The following is a 16,163-nucleotide window of genomic DNA, read 5'->3' as shown; positions in this document are numbered from 1 at the left end:
AGTACAGTCACTGGGGTTCAGGGGTATTCAGTACGGTCACTGGGGTTCAGGGGTATTCAGTACAGTCACTGGGGTTCAGGGTTATTCAGTACAGTCACTGGGGTTCAGGGGTATTCTGTACAGTCACCGGGGTTCAGGGGTATTCAGTACAGTCACCGGGGTTCAGGGTATTCTGTACAGTCACTGGGGTTCAGGGTATTCTGTACAGTCACTGGGGTTCAGGGGTATTCAGTACAGTCACTGGGGTTCATGGTATTCTGTACAGTCACTGGGGTTCAGGGGTATTCTGTACAGTCACTGGGGTTCAGGGTTATTCAGTACAGTCACTGGGGTTCAGGGGTATTCTGTACAGTCACCGGGGTTCAGGGGTAATCAGTACAGTCACCGGGGTTCAGGGTATTCTGTACAGTCACTGGGGTTCAGGGGTATTCAGTACAGTCACTGGGGTTCAGGGTATTCTGTACAGTCACTGGGTTCAGGGTATTCTGTACAGTCACTGGGGTTCAGGGTATTCAGTACAGTCACTGGGGTTCAAGGGTATTCAGTACAGTCACTGGGGTTCAGTGTATTCAGTACAGTCACTGGGGTTCAGGGTATTCTGTACAGTCACTGGGGTTCAGGGGTATTCAGTACAGTCACTGGGGTTCAAGGGTATTCAGTACAGTCACTGGGGTTCAGGGTATTCTGTACAGTCACTGGGGTTCAGGGTATTCTGTACAGTCACGGGGTTCAGGGGTATTCTGTACAGTCACCGGGGTTCAGGGGTATTCTGTACAGTCACTGGGGTTCAGGGGTATTCAGTACAGTCACTGGGATTCAGGGATATAAAATAATGAGGGGCACAGATCAGCTAGATAGTCAATATCTTTTCCCAAAGGCAGGGGAGTCTTAAACTAGACGGCATAGCTTTAAGGTGAGAGGGGAGAGATACAAATGTGTCCAGAGGGGCAGTTTTTTCACACAGAGGGTGGTGAGTGTCTGGAACAAGCTGCCAGAGGTAGTAGTAGAGGCGGGTACAATTTTATCTTTTAAAAAGCATTTAGATAATTACATGGGTACAATGGGTATAGAGGGATATGGGCCAAATGTGGGCAACTGGGATTAGTTTAGGGGTTTTAAAAAAAAACGGCGGCATGGACGAGTTGGGCCGAAGGGCCTGTTTCCATGCTGTAAACCTCTATGACTCTAATCGGTACAGGATCAACAAGATTAAAGAGGAAAATGCGAGGGTAAAACATTGGTGTGAGAGAAATGAGTTTGAATTCATGGGTCATTGGCTCCAGTACTGGGGAAGGAGGGAGCTGTTCCAATGGGACAGGCTCCACCTGAATTGTGCCGGGAAGAGTCCTGGAAAATCGCATGACTAGAGCTGTAGATCAGACTTTAAACTAAATAATGGGGGGAGTTTCAACTGCATGGAAACTTGTGAAAAAACTTAAAGGAAAGCTCAGGAGAGGTTATTAAAGTCTTCAGAACAAATAATAGGACACAGAGTTTGGAAAGGGTTAGGAATGTAACTTCAGGCACAGCAAATAAGGGGATGACTATGTGAGAAGGGGGAGAGAATTCAGAAATCGGAAATTCAAAGGGACTTGGAAGTCCGACTTTAGGATTCTCTTAAGGTTCACTTGAAGGTTGAGTTGGTAGTTAGGAAGGCAAATGCAATGTTAGCATTCATTTTGAGAGAATTAGAATACAAAAGCAGAGGTGTACTGCTGAGGCTTTATAAGGTTCTGGTCATAGAATCTACCGTGCAGAAGGAGGTCATTTGGCCCATCGAATCTGCACCAAACACAATCCCACCCAGGCCCTATTCCCGTAACCCCACATATTTACTCTGCTAATCCCCCAACACTAAGGCACAATTTAGCATAGCCAATCAACCTAACCAGCACATCTTTGGACTGTGGGAGGAAACCGGAGCACCCGGAGGAAACCCATGCAGACATGGGGAGAACGTGCAAACTCCACACAGTCACCCAAGGCCAGAATTAAACCCGGGTCCCTGGTGCTGTGAGGCAGCAGTGCTAACCACTGTGCCACCGTGTCGCTACAGTGGTCAGACCACAGTTGAAATAGTGTGAACAATTTTTACTTCCTGCTGCTTCGGGAAAGCAGCCAGCATAATCAAGGACCCCACACACCCTGGACATTCCCTCTTCCACCTTCTTCTGTTGGGAAAAAGATGAAAAAATGAGGTCACGTACCAACCAACTCAAGAACAGCTTCTTCCCTGCTGCCATCAGACTTTTGAATGGTTCAATCATATCCAAGTCGCTCACCATCCTGACTTGAAAAAATATCACCATTCCTCCACTGCTGCTGGGTCAAAATCATGGAATTCCGTCCTTAACAGCACTGTGGGTTTACCTACACCACATGGACTGCAGGGTAAGACGACAGGTTACCACTACCTTCTCAAGGGCAATTAGGGATAGACAATAAATGCTGGCCTAGCCAGCAACGACCACATCCCATGAAAGAATAAAAAAAAATCTTAAGCCAGGGGATAACTGATTTAGTGAGGAGTGAAGGAAACTGAATAATGCAAGAAGAGAAAAAAAAAGTAGAAAATCCACGCAACACACCTGTTTCAATCTGTCATAGTCCAGGATTTCTGTCTGCACACCATTGGTGTTTGCTGGGCCACTTGATGTGGATTTGCTTCTGAAATGAAAAAAAACGGTGTTACACAGGAGTATGACTGAGGGAAGCCCAAGGTGCTTTGCCTGTGGCCTCATTATAACCAATAAGTGCCCCTTGAGGAATTAGTGGTTCAGAGCTTCACTGCGACATCTTTCATTTACTTTGGTCAACAGATGCCATTCTAAATCTAAATTTCTTATTAAAATAGAAAAAAAAATCAGCATTTAAAAAGGTAACAACAGCACAAGTAAATCCTCTAGCTTCCACTTGGGAACTCCAGTACTAATATCGAAGGACAATGGATTCTTAAAATCTCATTGCCTCAGAGCTCTCCTCAGTCAGAAACCCTGAAATGCCAGTATTTTTGTCCGAGTGTATCTGCTATGTACATAAATCAGTTCATTTTGTTTCTTGTATTGACATTGATGGCTGTGTTGGACTTTCAGCCCCATGTTAGTATTGTATATTTCAATGCTTTACTGGCTGTTTGCAAAAACAAACCCTTCATCTCTTTAGCCATAGGCTTTGTAAACTACCACATTAACTGCACTGAGGAAGTATAGCCCAAGCTTCATCTCTGATCCATACTGCATACTATCAGTGGATGACTAGAGGTCACTTCCCTGCTATTTTTGCACCAAGTCTAAGTTTTCCGAGGGGCTCACAAATCTAAGGACTGCAAAAATCTGGGAAGGTTCCAGAAGTCCACATGAATGGATGCAGGTAAAAGTAATTCATTAGTTAGATAGGTACACCCAACTGTCTGCAATCACAAATGAAAGCATAATAATGAAAGGTAAGTTGAAGTTGTGGTAAATATAAATCTGGAATAATTTGTTCAGTTTGGTCACAAACACACAAACAGTCATGGAAACCAAGTTGTAAGGCTAATGATGGCATTGAAGATCGGAAAAAATGTCCTGAAAGGAGGTTATAGAGAGGGGGTTTTATAATGAATGGATTTATACAAATGTATCAAAGCAATTCACATAGAATCCCTACAGTACAGAGGGAGGCTATTTAGCTCATCGACTCTCTGACAGAGCATCCTACCCAGGCTCACATTCCCCCCATGCCTGTGCACTTACCATGGCTAATCCGCCTAAACTATACATTTTTGGAGTGTGGGAGAAAACCAGAGCACACGGAGAAAACCCACGCAGACACAGAGAGAACATGCAAATGCCACAGCCACCCAAGGGCAGAATTGAAACCAGGTCTTGGGCACTGTGAGGCAGCAGTGCTAACCACTGTGCCACTGTGTCACCAATATAAAGATAAAAGGAGCTGAAGTTTAAATGAGTGAAAGGCAAATTAAGACTGATGATAGTTCCTGCAGAAATAACAAGTATGGCAGTGGAGACACAGGAGTAACCGAATAAACTCCTCAATCCATCGCTCAATTAGGTCATGGTTCATCTGTACCTCAACTCTATTTAACCAGCACTGCTACATTACTCTTTACGAAAAAGGTTTATCATTTTCAAAATGTCAATGGACCTCCGGTATCCACAACCTTTTGAGGAAGAGTTCCAGATTTGCACTCTGAAAAACTTAACAAATTTTACTCCTGAACTGCCTAGCAGCAATTTTAAAATTGTCATCAATATAATGACAATATAAAAAGTCATTAATATATAGAGTTAAAATCCAAGGCTCCAGTACTGATCCCAGAGGAACACCATTGTGATATCCTGTGAGTTTGAGAATATTTCCTACCTCAACAATTAATGATCTATATCACAAAGTTACTTCTCAGTCTGTGTATTTCCATTTTTTATAACCATCTTTTGTGCAATGCCTTACCAAATAATTTTGTACGCCAGATAGACTGGACAGGCACAATTCTTCAACCTAGAGTGCTCTGGAAGATGGATGCATCTTCAATTTCCTCACCAAAATCACATTCTAGAGATTTATTTACCCTAAATCTAATTCCTGATGACTATTTTATCATCTATATTAAATTCACCAAGTTCCTCCTCTGTTTTTAGTTTCCCTTGTATTGCTAGTAATTTGTGCTCTTCCTTCACTGTGGAAAAAAGTTAAAGGTTTTTCCAGTTGTGTGATAAAAACAAAAAGTGCTAGAAATACTCTGCAGCTCAGGCAGCATCTGTGGAGAGAAACAAAGTTAACATTTCCTGCTGAGTATTTCCAACATTTTTCCTGTTTTTTTTCTGATTTCCAGCACCTGCAGTATCTGCTTTCGTTCTTTCATGTGCGTCAGGAAATCAGCATTAGTAGAGAAATGGTTTGAGGGGAAATTGATGGGATATAAGGTGGATAAATCTCCAGGGCCTGATAATCTTCAGCCCAGAGTACTTAAGGAAGAGTACTTAAGGAAAATAGTGGATCTATTGGTGGCAATTTTCCAAAATTCTGTGGACTCTGGAATGGTTCCTACAGATTGGAGGGTAGCTAATGTAAGCCCACTATTCATAAAGGGAAATAGAGAGAAAACAGGGAACTATAGACCAGTGAGCGTAACGTCAGTGCTGGGGAACTTGCTAAAGTCCATTATCAAGGATTTCAGAGCTCAGCATTTGGAAAGCAGTGGTATAATCAGACAAAGTCAACATGGATTTACACAGGGGAAATCATGCTTGATGAATCTATTGGAATTCTTAGAGGATGTAACTAGGAGAGTTGACTGAGGAGAAGCGGTGGACGTGGTTTAGTTAGACTTTCAGAAGGCTTGTGACAAGGTCTCACATAGCAGACTTCTATGCAAAAATGAAGCACATGGGATTGTGGGGAGTGTCTTGATTTAGATCGAAAGCTGGTTAGCAGACAGGAAGTGAACAGTTGGCATAAATGGGTCTTTTTCCAATTGGCAGGCAGTGACTAGTGGGGTCAGGGATCTGTGCCAGGACTTCAACTGTTCACATATATTAATGATTTGGAAAAGGGAACTAAATGTATTATCTCCAAATTAGCAGATGATACAAAGTTGGGTGGGAGGGTGAGTAATGAGATGCAGAGATACTCCAGTGTGATTTGGACAGGCTGAGTGAGTGGGCGTATGCATGGCAGATGCAATATAATGTGGATAAATGTTTATCCACTTCGGTAGCCAAAATAGGAAGTCAGATTATTATTTGAATGGGTGTAAACTGAGAGAGGTGGATACTTAGCGAGACCTTGAAGTCGTTGTGCATCAGTCGCTGAAAGTAAGCACACAGGTACAGCAGACAGTAAAGTAGGCAAATGGTATGTCGGCCTTCACAGCAAGAGGATTTGAGTATAGAAATAGGGATGTTTTACTGCAGTTGTACAGGGTGTTAGTGAGTCACATCTGGAGTACTGTGCGCAGTTTTGTTGTCCTTATCTGAGGAAGGATGTCCTTGCTATAGAGGGAGTGCAGCGAAGGTTTACCAGACTGATTCCTGGAATGGCAGGTATGTCATATGAGGAGAGACCCTGTCGATTGGATTATATTCACTGGAGTTCAGAAGAGTGAGAGGGGATCGTAAAGCTTTCATTTATTTTTGCTTTACGATCTTCTTCCTCAGTGTATTGTCTTCTATTCAAATAAAAACTCGTTGCATGGTCAAATTCACATATAAACATACAAATTAGGACCAGGGGTAGGCCACTCAGCCCATTGAGCCTGCTCCACCATCCAATCATTTCATGGCTGATCTAATTGTAACTTCAACTCCACATTCCTGCCTACCCCAATGACCTTTCACCGCTTTGCCTATCAAGAATCCATCTAGCTCTGTCTTAAAAATATTCAAAAACTCTGCTTCCACTCCCTTTTGAGGAAGAGAGTTCCAAAAACTCACTACCCTCAAGAGAAAAAAAAATTGTTCATCACTGTTTTAAATCAGCATGCTCTTATTTTTAAATAGTGACCCCTAGTTTTAGATTCTCCCACAAGAGGAGACAGTCTTTCCACATCCACAATGCCAATATCCCTCAGGATCTTCAATTAAATAGCCTCTTACTCTTCTAAACTCCAGTGGATGCAAGCCTAGCTGGTCCAGCCTTTCTTCATCAGACAACCCACCCACTGCTGGTATTAGTCCAGTTAACTTTCTCTGAACTACTTCCAATGTATTTACATAATTCCTTAAGTAAGGAGACCAATACTGGACACAGTACTCCAGATATGGTCATACCAATACTCTGTTTAACTCGAGCATAATCTATCTCCTTTTGTGTTCAATTCCCCTTGCAATAACACTACATATAAACATATCAAATGGAGCAGAAGTAGGTCATTCAGCCCCTTGAGCCTACTCCGCCATTCAACAAGATCATGTTTTGTGTATCTAATTGCACATTCCCATCTACCCTCAATAAGCTTTGATTTCCTTGCCTAACAAAAATCTTATCTACCTCCATCTTAAAGATATTCAATGACACCGCCTCCACTGCCTTCTGAGGAAGAGGGTTCCAAAGTTGCACAACATTCTGAGAGAAAGAAATTGTTCTCATCTCTGTTCTAAAAGGACGGCACTCATTTTAAAACAAGGCCCCTAGTTCTGGACTCACCCACATGTGGAAAAATTATTTTCACATCTACCCTGTCAAAACTGTTCAGGATCTTATACCCCACAATCAAGTTCTAAACTCCAGTGGAAAAAAGCCCAGCCTGTTCAAACTATCCTCGTAAAACATAGAAACATAAAAAATAGGAGCAGGAGTAGGTTATTTGGCCCTTTCAGCCTGCTCAGCCATTCAATATGATCATGGCTGATCATCCAACTCAATAGCTTGATCCCGTCTTCCAACCCATATCCATTGATCCCTTCCGCCCCAAGAACTCCTTCTTGAAAACATGACAGGGGGCGATCTTTCTGGCTCATTCTGCCGGTTGACCGGCGTGGCACGCTGGTAAGATTGCGAAAGAGGTGAAAAATTGTCTTGCCTCTTGCAATACTACTGCCGCTGTGAAGCCGGTGTTATCAGCTTCATGCCCTGTTTATAATATTTAAATCTTGATTTAAATATTATTAGTGAGCCCAGGATGGAACCGTCTGGGCTCACTTACCTTAACAGCCTCACTTGCCTTAATGGCCTTGTCAGTGGAGGTCCTCACCAGCGCAGATCACATATGGTCCCCCCACCAATGGGGACCAGACATGATGGCCTTGCTGGTGGGACCGGTGGCCATTGAGACCCCCTAGGAGTTTGGGGACAGGGGCGGCATTGCCCCTTGGGCAGTGTCTGCATGGGACCTTGGCAGTGTCAGCCTCACACCCTGGTACTGCGCACTAAGAACTCTGGCACTGCCCACCGAGCTGTACCAAGGGCCGGGGCCAAAAGCAGAGGGGGCAGGACCTGAAGGGGAGGGTGGGAGTGGGGGGTGACACACTGCGCAATCTCCAATCAGGGATTTGCCCAGGGGGGGTGGAAGAAGGATCAGGCCAACGATGGGCCAGTGAAGCCAGCGATGGCCTGGGGAGGTGGGGGGGAGTGACGTGTCTCTCAGTGTACTATGTACACTTGTACACAGAACACTGAGAAATCAAGGTGCATGTGCAAATGTAGAATGTAGCTGTCAGCAGCCGGCTTTCTGGCGAGAATAGACTCTGTCCACTCCCCTTGGAAGCGCGAATCACACTTTCCCTTTCTTTTTGCACTAAGTGGCATAAGATCGTATCTGAGAGCTCGCCCAAAATGGTTTTGATTTTTGATTTGATTTATTATTGTCACATGTATTAACATACAGTGAAAAGTATTGTTTCTTGCGCGCTGTACAGACAAAGCATACCATTCATAGAGATTGAAACAAGAAAGTGCAGAATGTAGTGTTATAGTCATAGCTAGAGTGTAGCATTGTTAGAGAGTTTAAAAGAGTTAGAATGAAGTTTTAGAAGCATTGAACGAGGGTAAAAGATAGAATTAGAAGGTGTGCAAGTCGCCTTGCTGCGGCGCCATCTTGGATAATGGGTGTGATTCTCTCCCATTTTCATGCTCGTTTGGCACTTAGAGTCATCGAGGTTTACAGCAGGGGAACAGGCCCCTTCACTCCAACTTGTCCATGCTGCCCAGTTTTTACCACTAAGCTAGTCCCAATTGCCCACATTTGGCCCATATCCCTCTATACCCATCTTACCCATCTAACTGTCTAAATGCTTTTTAAAGGACAAAATTGTACCCGCCTCTACTACTGTCTCTGGCAGCTCATTCCAGACACACACCACCCTCTGAGTGAAAGAATTGCCCCTCTGGACATTTTTGTATCTCTCCCCTCTCACCTTAAACCGATGCACTCTAGTTCTCCCCCAACTTTGGGAAAAGATGTTGACTATCTAGTTGATCTATGCCCCTCATTACTTTATAGGTCTCTAAGCCTCCTATGCTCCAGGGAAAAAAGTCCCAGTCTATCCAGCCTGTCCTTAGAACTCAAACCATCAAGTCCCAGTGGCATCCTAGTAAATCTTTTCTGCACTCGTTCTAGTTTAATAACATCCTTTCTATAATAGGGTGACCAGAACTGTACACAGTATTCCTAGTGTGGCCTTACCAATGTCTTGTACAACTTCAACAAGACATCCCAACGCCTGTATTCAATGTTCTCACTTTAAGGGAGACAACCTTGTAGTAGGAGACTTTAACTTAGTGTAAGCATTTATGCTCACCTGTATGCTCATCCTAAGGTGTGAAGGAAACCACTGGTCACGAAAGGAAATAGAAAACAAGGACAGTAAAAGGAAATTCTTGGACCCCCATCCAATCAAAGATCACACTTAGCATGCAGATTAATACACACATCCCACAATCCCGTGCAGTGTGGGGCTCTGACCCTTCTGGATATTTCTGGTTACGCATACTGATTTTTAATTTTAAAAAAAAACAGACTCAACAGGCCAATTGGTACCTGTTTACTGTGTCATAGAACTTGTTGTCAGAGATGAGCTGATTTCTCCACGGAGAATCTCGTCTATGAGAAAGAAAAGGAAGCTTGAAAAAAATCTCTCACTGTTGTTGATGTAGCAAAGGGACCAGCATCAACCCAAATCATAACCTCTCTCAAAGTTACACCACCAATAATTGAGGAATGGGCACACTGAGCCCCATGAAGAGTTGCAAGCACTGTGGGTCCATAAACCAAAATCTTCAGTTTGATATTTTAATTATCCAGTACGGGTTTAGTATCTTTTGTACATAAAACTCAAATGCGCGTAAAATAAAACAGTTAATTCCTGATATTCAACCCAAACTATTGCAAATTAGGACAAAAGATCACCTGACATCTTACAGGCCACAGTGACATATTGCTTCCATGGGAATAATACTGATCTCCTGTGATAAAGTTTCTAACTCCAGTCTAGTTACAATATCTGTGGAGTCTATTCAAGAATTCAGATAGCTTAAGCATAAATTGAGCATAAGTATAGCCCCTCATGGGTATTGAATATTTTCCAAAGATGAATGTCATTGTTAAGAGGGCTGAGCTGGATTTTGAGCGAAGGTTCGCACTGTGATATAGGAATAACGGTGTTTCTGCTGGCTCCGGGGTAAGGCCTAAATGTTTCAATCATCAAAAAAACTGAATTTTAGATTCGTGGCTAACACAAGTATTTAACACAAGACACTTCCTCCATACAGGAGGATCTGAATTCTTAACCCAAGCACACCTTTTCCTTGCAACAATATTAATGTATTATGTTACCTTTTAAAAAGAAAATGGGAAGAGTACAGATCCAACATGTTGCCTATTAAGGGAACTCTGGATGTCTAGAACTAAAGGTGGCACAGTGACAAGCACTGCCTCATAGCTCCAGGGACTTGGGTTCAATTCCGGCCTTGGGTGACTGTCTGTGTGGAGTTTGCACATTCTCACCATGTCTGCGTGGAATGCTAAATTGCCCCTTAATGTCCCAAGATGTGTAGGTTAGATGAATTAGTCATGGCAAACAAGATATGTAGAGGGACAGGTAGTATTGAGAAAGCAGGGGGGCTGCAGAAGGACTTGGACAGGTTAGGAGAGAGTGGGCAGGAAGTGGCAGATGGAATACAATATGGAAAAGTGTGAGGTTATGCACTTTGGAAGGAGGAATGGAGGCATAGACTATTTTCTAAATGGGAAAATGCTTAGGAAATCAGAAACACAAAGGGACTTGGGGGTCATTGTTCGAGATTCTCTTAAGGTTAACGTGCAGGTTCAATCAGCAGTTAGGAAGGCAAACGCAATGTTCGCATTCATGTTGAGAGGGCTAGAATACAAGAGCAGGGATGTACTTCTGAGGCTGTATAAGGCTCTGGTCAGACCCCATTTGGAGTATTGTTGAGCCGTTTTGGGCCCCGTACCTAAGGAAGGATGTGCTGGCCTTGGAAAGTGTCTAGAGGAGGTTCACAAGAATGAACGCTGGAATGAAGAGCTTGTCGTATGAGGAACGGTCTGTACCCATTGGAGTTTAGAAGAATGAGGGGGGGGGATCTTATTGAAACTTACAGGATACTACGAGGCCTGGATAGAGTGAAAGTGGAGAGGATGTTTCCACTAGTAGGAAAAACTAGAATCAGAGGGCACAACCTCAGGCTAACGGGATGATCCTTTAAAACAGAGATGAGGAGGAATTTCTTCAGCCAGAAAGTGGTGAATCTGTGGAACTCTTTGCCGCAGAAGGTTGTGGAGGCAGGTTATTGAGTGTCTTTAAGACAGAGATAGATAGGTTCTTGATTAATAAGGGGATCAGGAGTTATGGGGAAAAGGCAGGAGAATGGGGATGAGAAAAAATATCAGCCATAATTGAATGGCGGAGCAGAATCGATGGGCCAAGTGGCCTAATTCTACTCCTATGTCTTATGGGGGCAGGGCACGGGAGAGAGCCTGGGTAGAATGTCCTGTCAGACTCAATGAGCTGAATGGCCTCTTGTGCACTGTTGAGATTCTATGATTCTATAAAGAAGAAGAGAAAAGCTTTTACTTTTAACAAGTCCAAAGGGAGCAATTCAGCTGCAGCCCTAGAGGAATATAAGTGCAAGAAGGAACTTAAGAAAGCAATTAGAAGAGCAAAAAACTGTGGCATGAAAGAGTACATGTGAACAAGATTAGGGAGAATCCTAAGGTATTCTATAAATCCATTAAGAGGATGAGGTTAACCAAGGAAAGAGTAGACCCATTAGGGACCAAGGAGGCAATCTGTATATGAAGCTGCAGGCCATTGAAAGGGTGTTAAATGAATTCAGGAGAACAAAGACGTAAATACAGAATTCAGGAAGATGGACTGTAAGGAACTTGCACAGTTTGACATAGGAAGTGAGGAAGTATTGGAAGCTTTGATGGACTTAGAAAGGGACAAATCCCCAAGTCCAGATGAATTGCATTCCAGGCCGCTGTGGGAGGCGAGGCAGGAAATTGCAGGGGCTCTGACGCAAATTTTTATTTCCTTTCTGGCCATGGGTGAAGGTCATGATGTGGAGATGCCGGCGTTGGACTGGGGTGAACACAGAAGGGTCAGAGGACTGTAGGATATTTAATGTGGTTCCATTTTTCAAGAAGGTTGGTAGAGGTGAACAAGTGAATTACAGGCCGGTGAGTCTTATATCATTGGTTGGGAAACTATTGGATAACATTCTGAAGGAGATAATTAAACTTCACTTGGAAAGGTCATTCGGGATAGTCAGCATGGCCTTGTCAGAGGGAGGTCATGCCTAACAAATTTGTTAGAAAGTTTCAAAAAAGTGATCGAGCATGTGTATGAGGGAACTGCAGTTGATGTAGTTTATATGGATTTTAGCAAAACCTTTGAGAAGGTCCCACCTGGAAACTTTTTTATATTCATTTACGGGATGTGAGCATCACTGGCTGGGCCAGAATTTATTACTCATTCGTAACTGACCTTCATTTCAGAGGGCACAACCACATTGCTGTGGTTCTGGAGTCACATGTAGGCCAGACCAGTTAAGGGTGGCAGATTTCCTTCCCTAAAGGACATTAGTGAACCAGATGGGTTTTTCCGACAATCGACAACAGTTTCATGGTCATCATTAGACTTTTGCATTCCAGATTTTTATTGAATTCAAATACAACCATCTGCCATGGAGGGATTCAAACCCAGGTCCCCAGAGCTTTACCCTGGGTCTCTGGTTTACTAGTTCAATGACAATACCATTACACCACCACCTCCCTGAATTAATTGAAAAGTAAGAAGTTTAACAACACCAAGTTAAAGTCCAACAGGTTTATTTGGTAGCAAAAGCCACACAAGCTTTCGGAGCTCCAAGCCCCTTCTTCAGGTGAGTGGGGATTCTGTTCACAAACAGGGCATATAAAGACAGAGACTCAATTTACATGAATAATGGTTGGAATGCGAATACTTACAGCTAATCAAGTCTTTAAGAAACTTAATTGACTTAATTGAAAAGCACATGGAATTCAGGAAACCCAGCAAGATGGATCTGAAACTGGCTTAGTAATTGGACACAAACGGTGGTGGTAGAATGCCATTGAGTGAGTGGAGGCTGGTTTCCATGGCGTACCACAAAGTTCAGTCCCTTTTTGTTTGTTTATATACATCAATTATATAGATGGGAATGTAAGTTTGAAGATGACACCAAGATTGGTAGGGTGTTTAATAGTGAAAAAGATGGTTGTAGTTTACAGGAAGATATAGATAGGTTGGTCATATAGGCAGAGCAGTGGCAGATGGAATTTAAAAAAAAATTCACTTGTGGGACATGGGTATCACTGGTTGGCCAGCATTTATTTCCCATCCCTAGTTGCCCTTGGAGGGCAGTTGAGAGTCAACCATATTGCTGTGGTTCTGGAGTCACATATAGGCCAGACCAGGCAAGGAAGGCAGATTTCACTCCCTAAAGGACATTAGTGAACCAGATGGGTTTTTCTGACAATTAACAGTGGTTTCATAGTCATCAGCAGACTTTTTAATTCCAGATTTTTACTGAATTCAAATACAACCATCTGTTAGATGTGAGCTGATGCACTTTGGAAGAAGTAACATGACAAGGAAGTAATTAATAAATGGCAGGACATTAGGAAACTCAGCGGAACGGATGGATCTTGGGTAAATTATTCACAGATCCCTGAAATCAACAAAGCATGTGAATAGGGTAGTTAAGAAGGCATATGGGACACTTGCTTATATCAGTCACATAGAGTATAAAAGCAAAGAGGTAATGTTGGACTTGTACAGAATGTTGGTTAGGCCACAGCTGGAGTACTGTGTGCAGTTCTGGAGCATTTGAGCTATAAGGAGAGACTTGATAGGCTTTGATTGTTTTCTTTAAAGCAGCGAAGGCTGAGGGGGACATGATTGAGGTGTATAAGGTTATGAGGGGTATGGAGAGGGTGAATAGGAAGCAACTGTTCCCCTTGGTGAGGTATAGTTTTAGGTGAGGGGCAGGAGGTTTAGAGGTAATTTGAGAAAAAAAAAGACTCAGTGGGTGATGGGAATGTGGAATGCGCTGCCTGGGAAGGTAGTGGAGGCCGGAAACCATAAAACCTTTAAAAAATATTTGGATGATCACTTGAAATATCATAACATTTAAAGATATGGAACAAGTGCTGGAAAATGGAAGTAGCGTGACTTTAGTAATAGCTATTGTTGGTGCAGACGCTATGGGCCTAAGGCCCTTTTCTGTGCTGTACAACTTTCTGACTGTGGGGGTGATCTTACCGGCTTGTCACACCAGTCGATCAGCGTGGTGAGCCGGTAAAATCGCGAGAGAGGTGAAAAATCAGGTTCCCACCCAGTTTCTCACCTCTTCCGATGATACCAACACTGAATTGCTGGCATAAATCTAAATTTAAATATTTAAATCTGAGCGGTGGGGCTTAAGGGGAGGCAGTGCGTGTGTATTTTGCAATCGGGGATCACCAGGGCAGCGATCGATTTGGGGGGGGAGGGATGGGTGGTTTTAAACGGGGGCCATGATGTGCGGGGGAATGGCAAATTCCCAGTGCACTCTGTACTATTATACATAGTGCACTGGAAGATCAGGCGCCTGCGCCATGACGCCCTCTGGCAGTCATCAGCCAGCTTCACCATGAATAGACTCTGTCCAATCCCCCTACTGGCGAGAAACACACACTGCCTCTTTTTTTTCTGAGTCATAAGATCTGAATTTTTCTCTCGCCAAAAAAATGGGTACGATTCTCTGCCGTTTTGATGCTCATTCAGCACTTAGAATTTTTTTGGTAAGATCGCCCCCTGTGTCTCTACAGAAAACAGACAAAGTGTGAACTGAACACAAACAATTATTTTGAAGATTGCAACAACCACTATTACTGAAACAAAATAAATACTAAGAAACATGAAACTAAGGCTGTAGGATTGTTGTGTTGGTATAGTAAAAGATTTAAAATAGACTGAACATGAATCAGTTTCCTCACATTTTTCACATGCAGTGCTAAACTGAGGCTCCATATGCCATTTCAGGTTGACTACGACACTATTTCAAAAAAGAGCAGAGAAGTTCTCTCTAGTTTCTGAGTCTATATTTATCCCCTAATCAACATCACTTAAAGCACATTATCTGGTCCTTAGCACATTGCTGTGGGAACTTGCTGTGTGTAAATTGCCTGCTGTGTTCCCCATAAAAGTACTAAATTTACTGAAAAACACTTTGGGACATCCTGAGCTGTATAAATGCAAGATTTTCTTTTCTTTCTGTTAAAGAAACCAGGCAAGTAAACTGAAGATCAGGAATTTGTTTCCAATGGTTCCTTTTCCTGTCAGTGTTGTTCATGTCCTGCAGAAGGCAGAAGAGCATAAACCCAAATCCCTGGTCAGTGCTGTCACCATGGGGTGCAGAAAAAGGATCACAGTCACAAAATCCAAAATTAAAGACTTAGAAGATGAAAGGATAGATAGCCTTTTAATTTCCTACCATTTTCAGAAGGATGTAAAAGATAAATATTGTGATTTGAAGAGCAGAGGAGTTCTACTTAAAATGTCCACAATCACGACTGAAAAATGAAAATACAGATGTACAGCCAAGATAAAAGCATGTATTCTAATTAAGTGTATCTCTTCCTGCCATTCTGTTTAAGGCAAGATTCTGGATTGATGCTTCTGAGCTGCCTTAGAACTGCACCAAAAAGTCAGCTGAGATTAGAGGCCTGTAACTTCCAAAAAGTGTCAATCTCCGTCAGATTGCCATTCTGGATGGACTTACCCTCAGTATTCAATGCCTCTATCTTGCACAACCTTCCTCGATCAAACGGTGAGACAGGAGCAGCAAATCGTGACTTCACAGCTTTGGCATAAGTGACACTGACAAGGGGATGCTTAAAGGGATAAGCACCTGGGGGGAGGGGTGGGTGGTTGTTGTGTGTGCGAGGCTGCATCTGAGTGTTTACACAGTAAGGAGTCTAACAACACCAGGTTAAAGTCCAACAGGTTTATTTGGTAGCAAACGCCACTAGCTTTCAGAGCGCTGCTCCTTCGTCAGGTGAGTGGGAGTTCTGTTCACAAACAGGGCAGATAAAGACACAAGCTCAATTTACAGAATAATGAATAATGATTAGAATGCGAGTCTTTAGGAAGGAAAGATAGGTTATGAAGCTAGGCTAGCCCTAAATATAAAAAATGATA

The 16,163-nt window shown here is 43.0% G+C and overlaps 1 protein-coding gene across 11 annotated transcripts in view; it reads right to left on the bottom strand.

The window, feature by feature from the left end:
* Nucleotides 1–16,163, bottom strand: part of enah (ENAH actin regulator) — a 570,439-nt gene that overhangs the window by 39,536 nt on the left and 514,740 nt on the right. For 9 of the 11 annotated variants that reach the window (XM_078212124.1, XM_078212114.1, XM_078212122.1 and 6 more), the window contains one exon: nt 2,589–2,667. In XM_078212124.1, the coding sequence (XP_078068250.1) occupies nt 2,589–2,667 (79 nt within the window). Of the gene's footprint in view, nt 1–2,588; nt 2,668–9,424; nt 9,542–16,163 lie in introns of those variants that run through there. The other 2 variants (XM_078212120.1, XM_078212125.1) reach the window with 1 other exon arrangement.

This window comes from Mustelus asterias, chromosome 5 (genome assembly GCF_964213995.1).
Source record: "Mustelus asterias chromosome 5, sMusAst1.hap1.1, whole genome shotgun sequence".
NCBI classification, from domain to species: domain Eukaryota; kingdom Metazoa; phylum Chordata; class Chondrichthyes; order Carcharhiniformes; family Triakidae; genus Mustelus; species Mustelus asterias.
The sequence above is the reverse complement of the archived record's forward strand: the minus strand, read 5'-3'. Positions and strand labels throughout refer to the sequence as shown.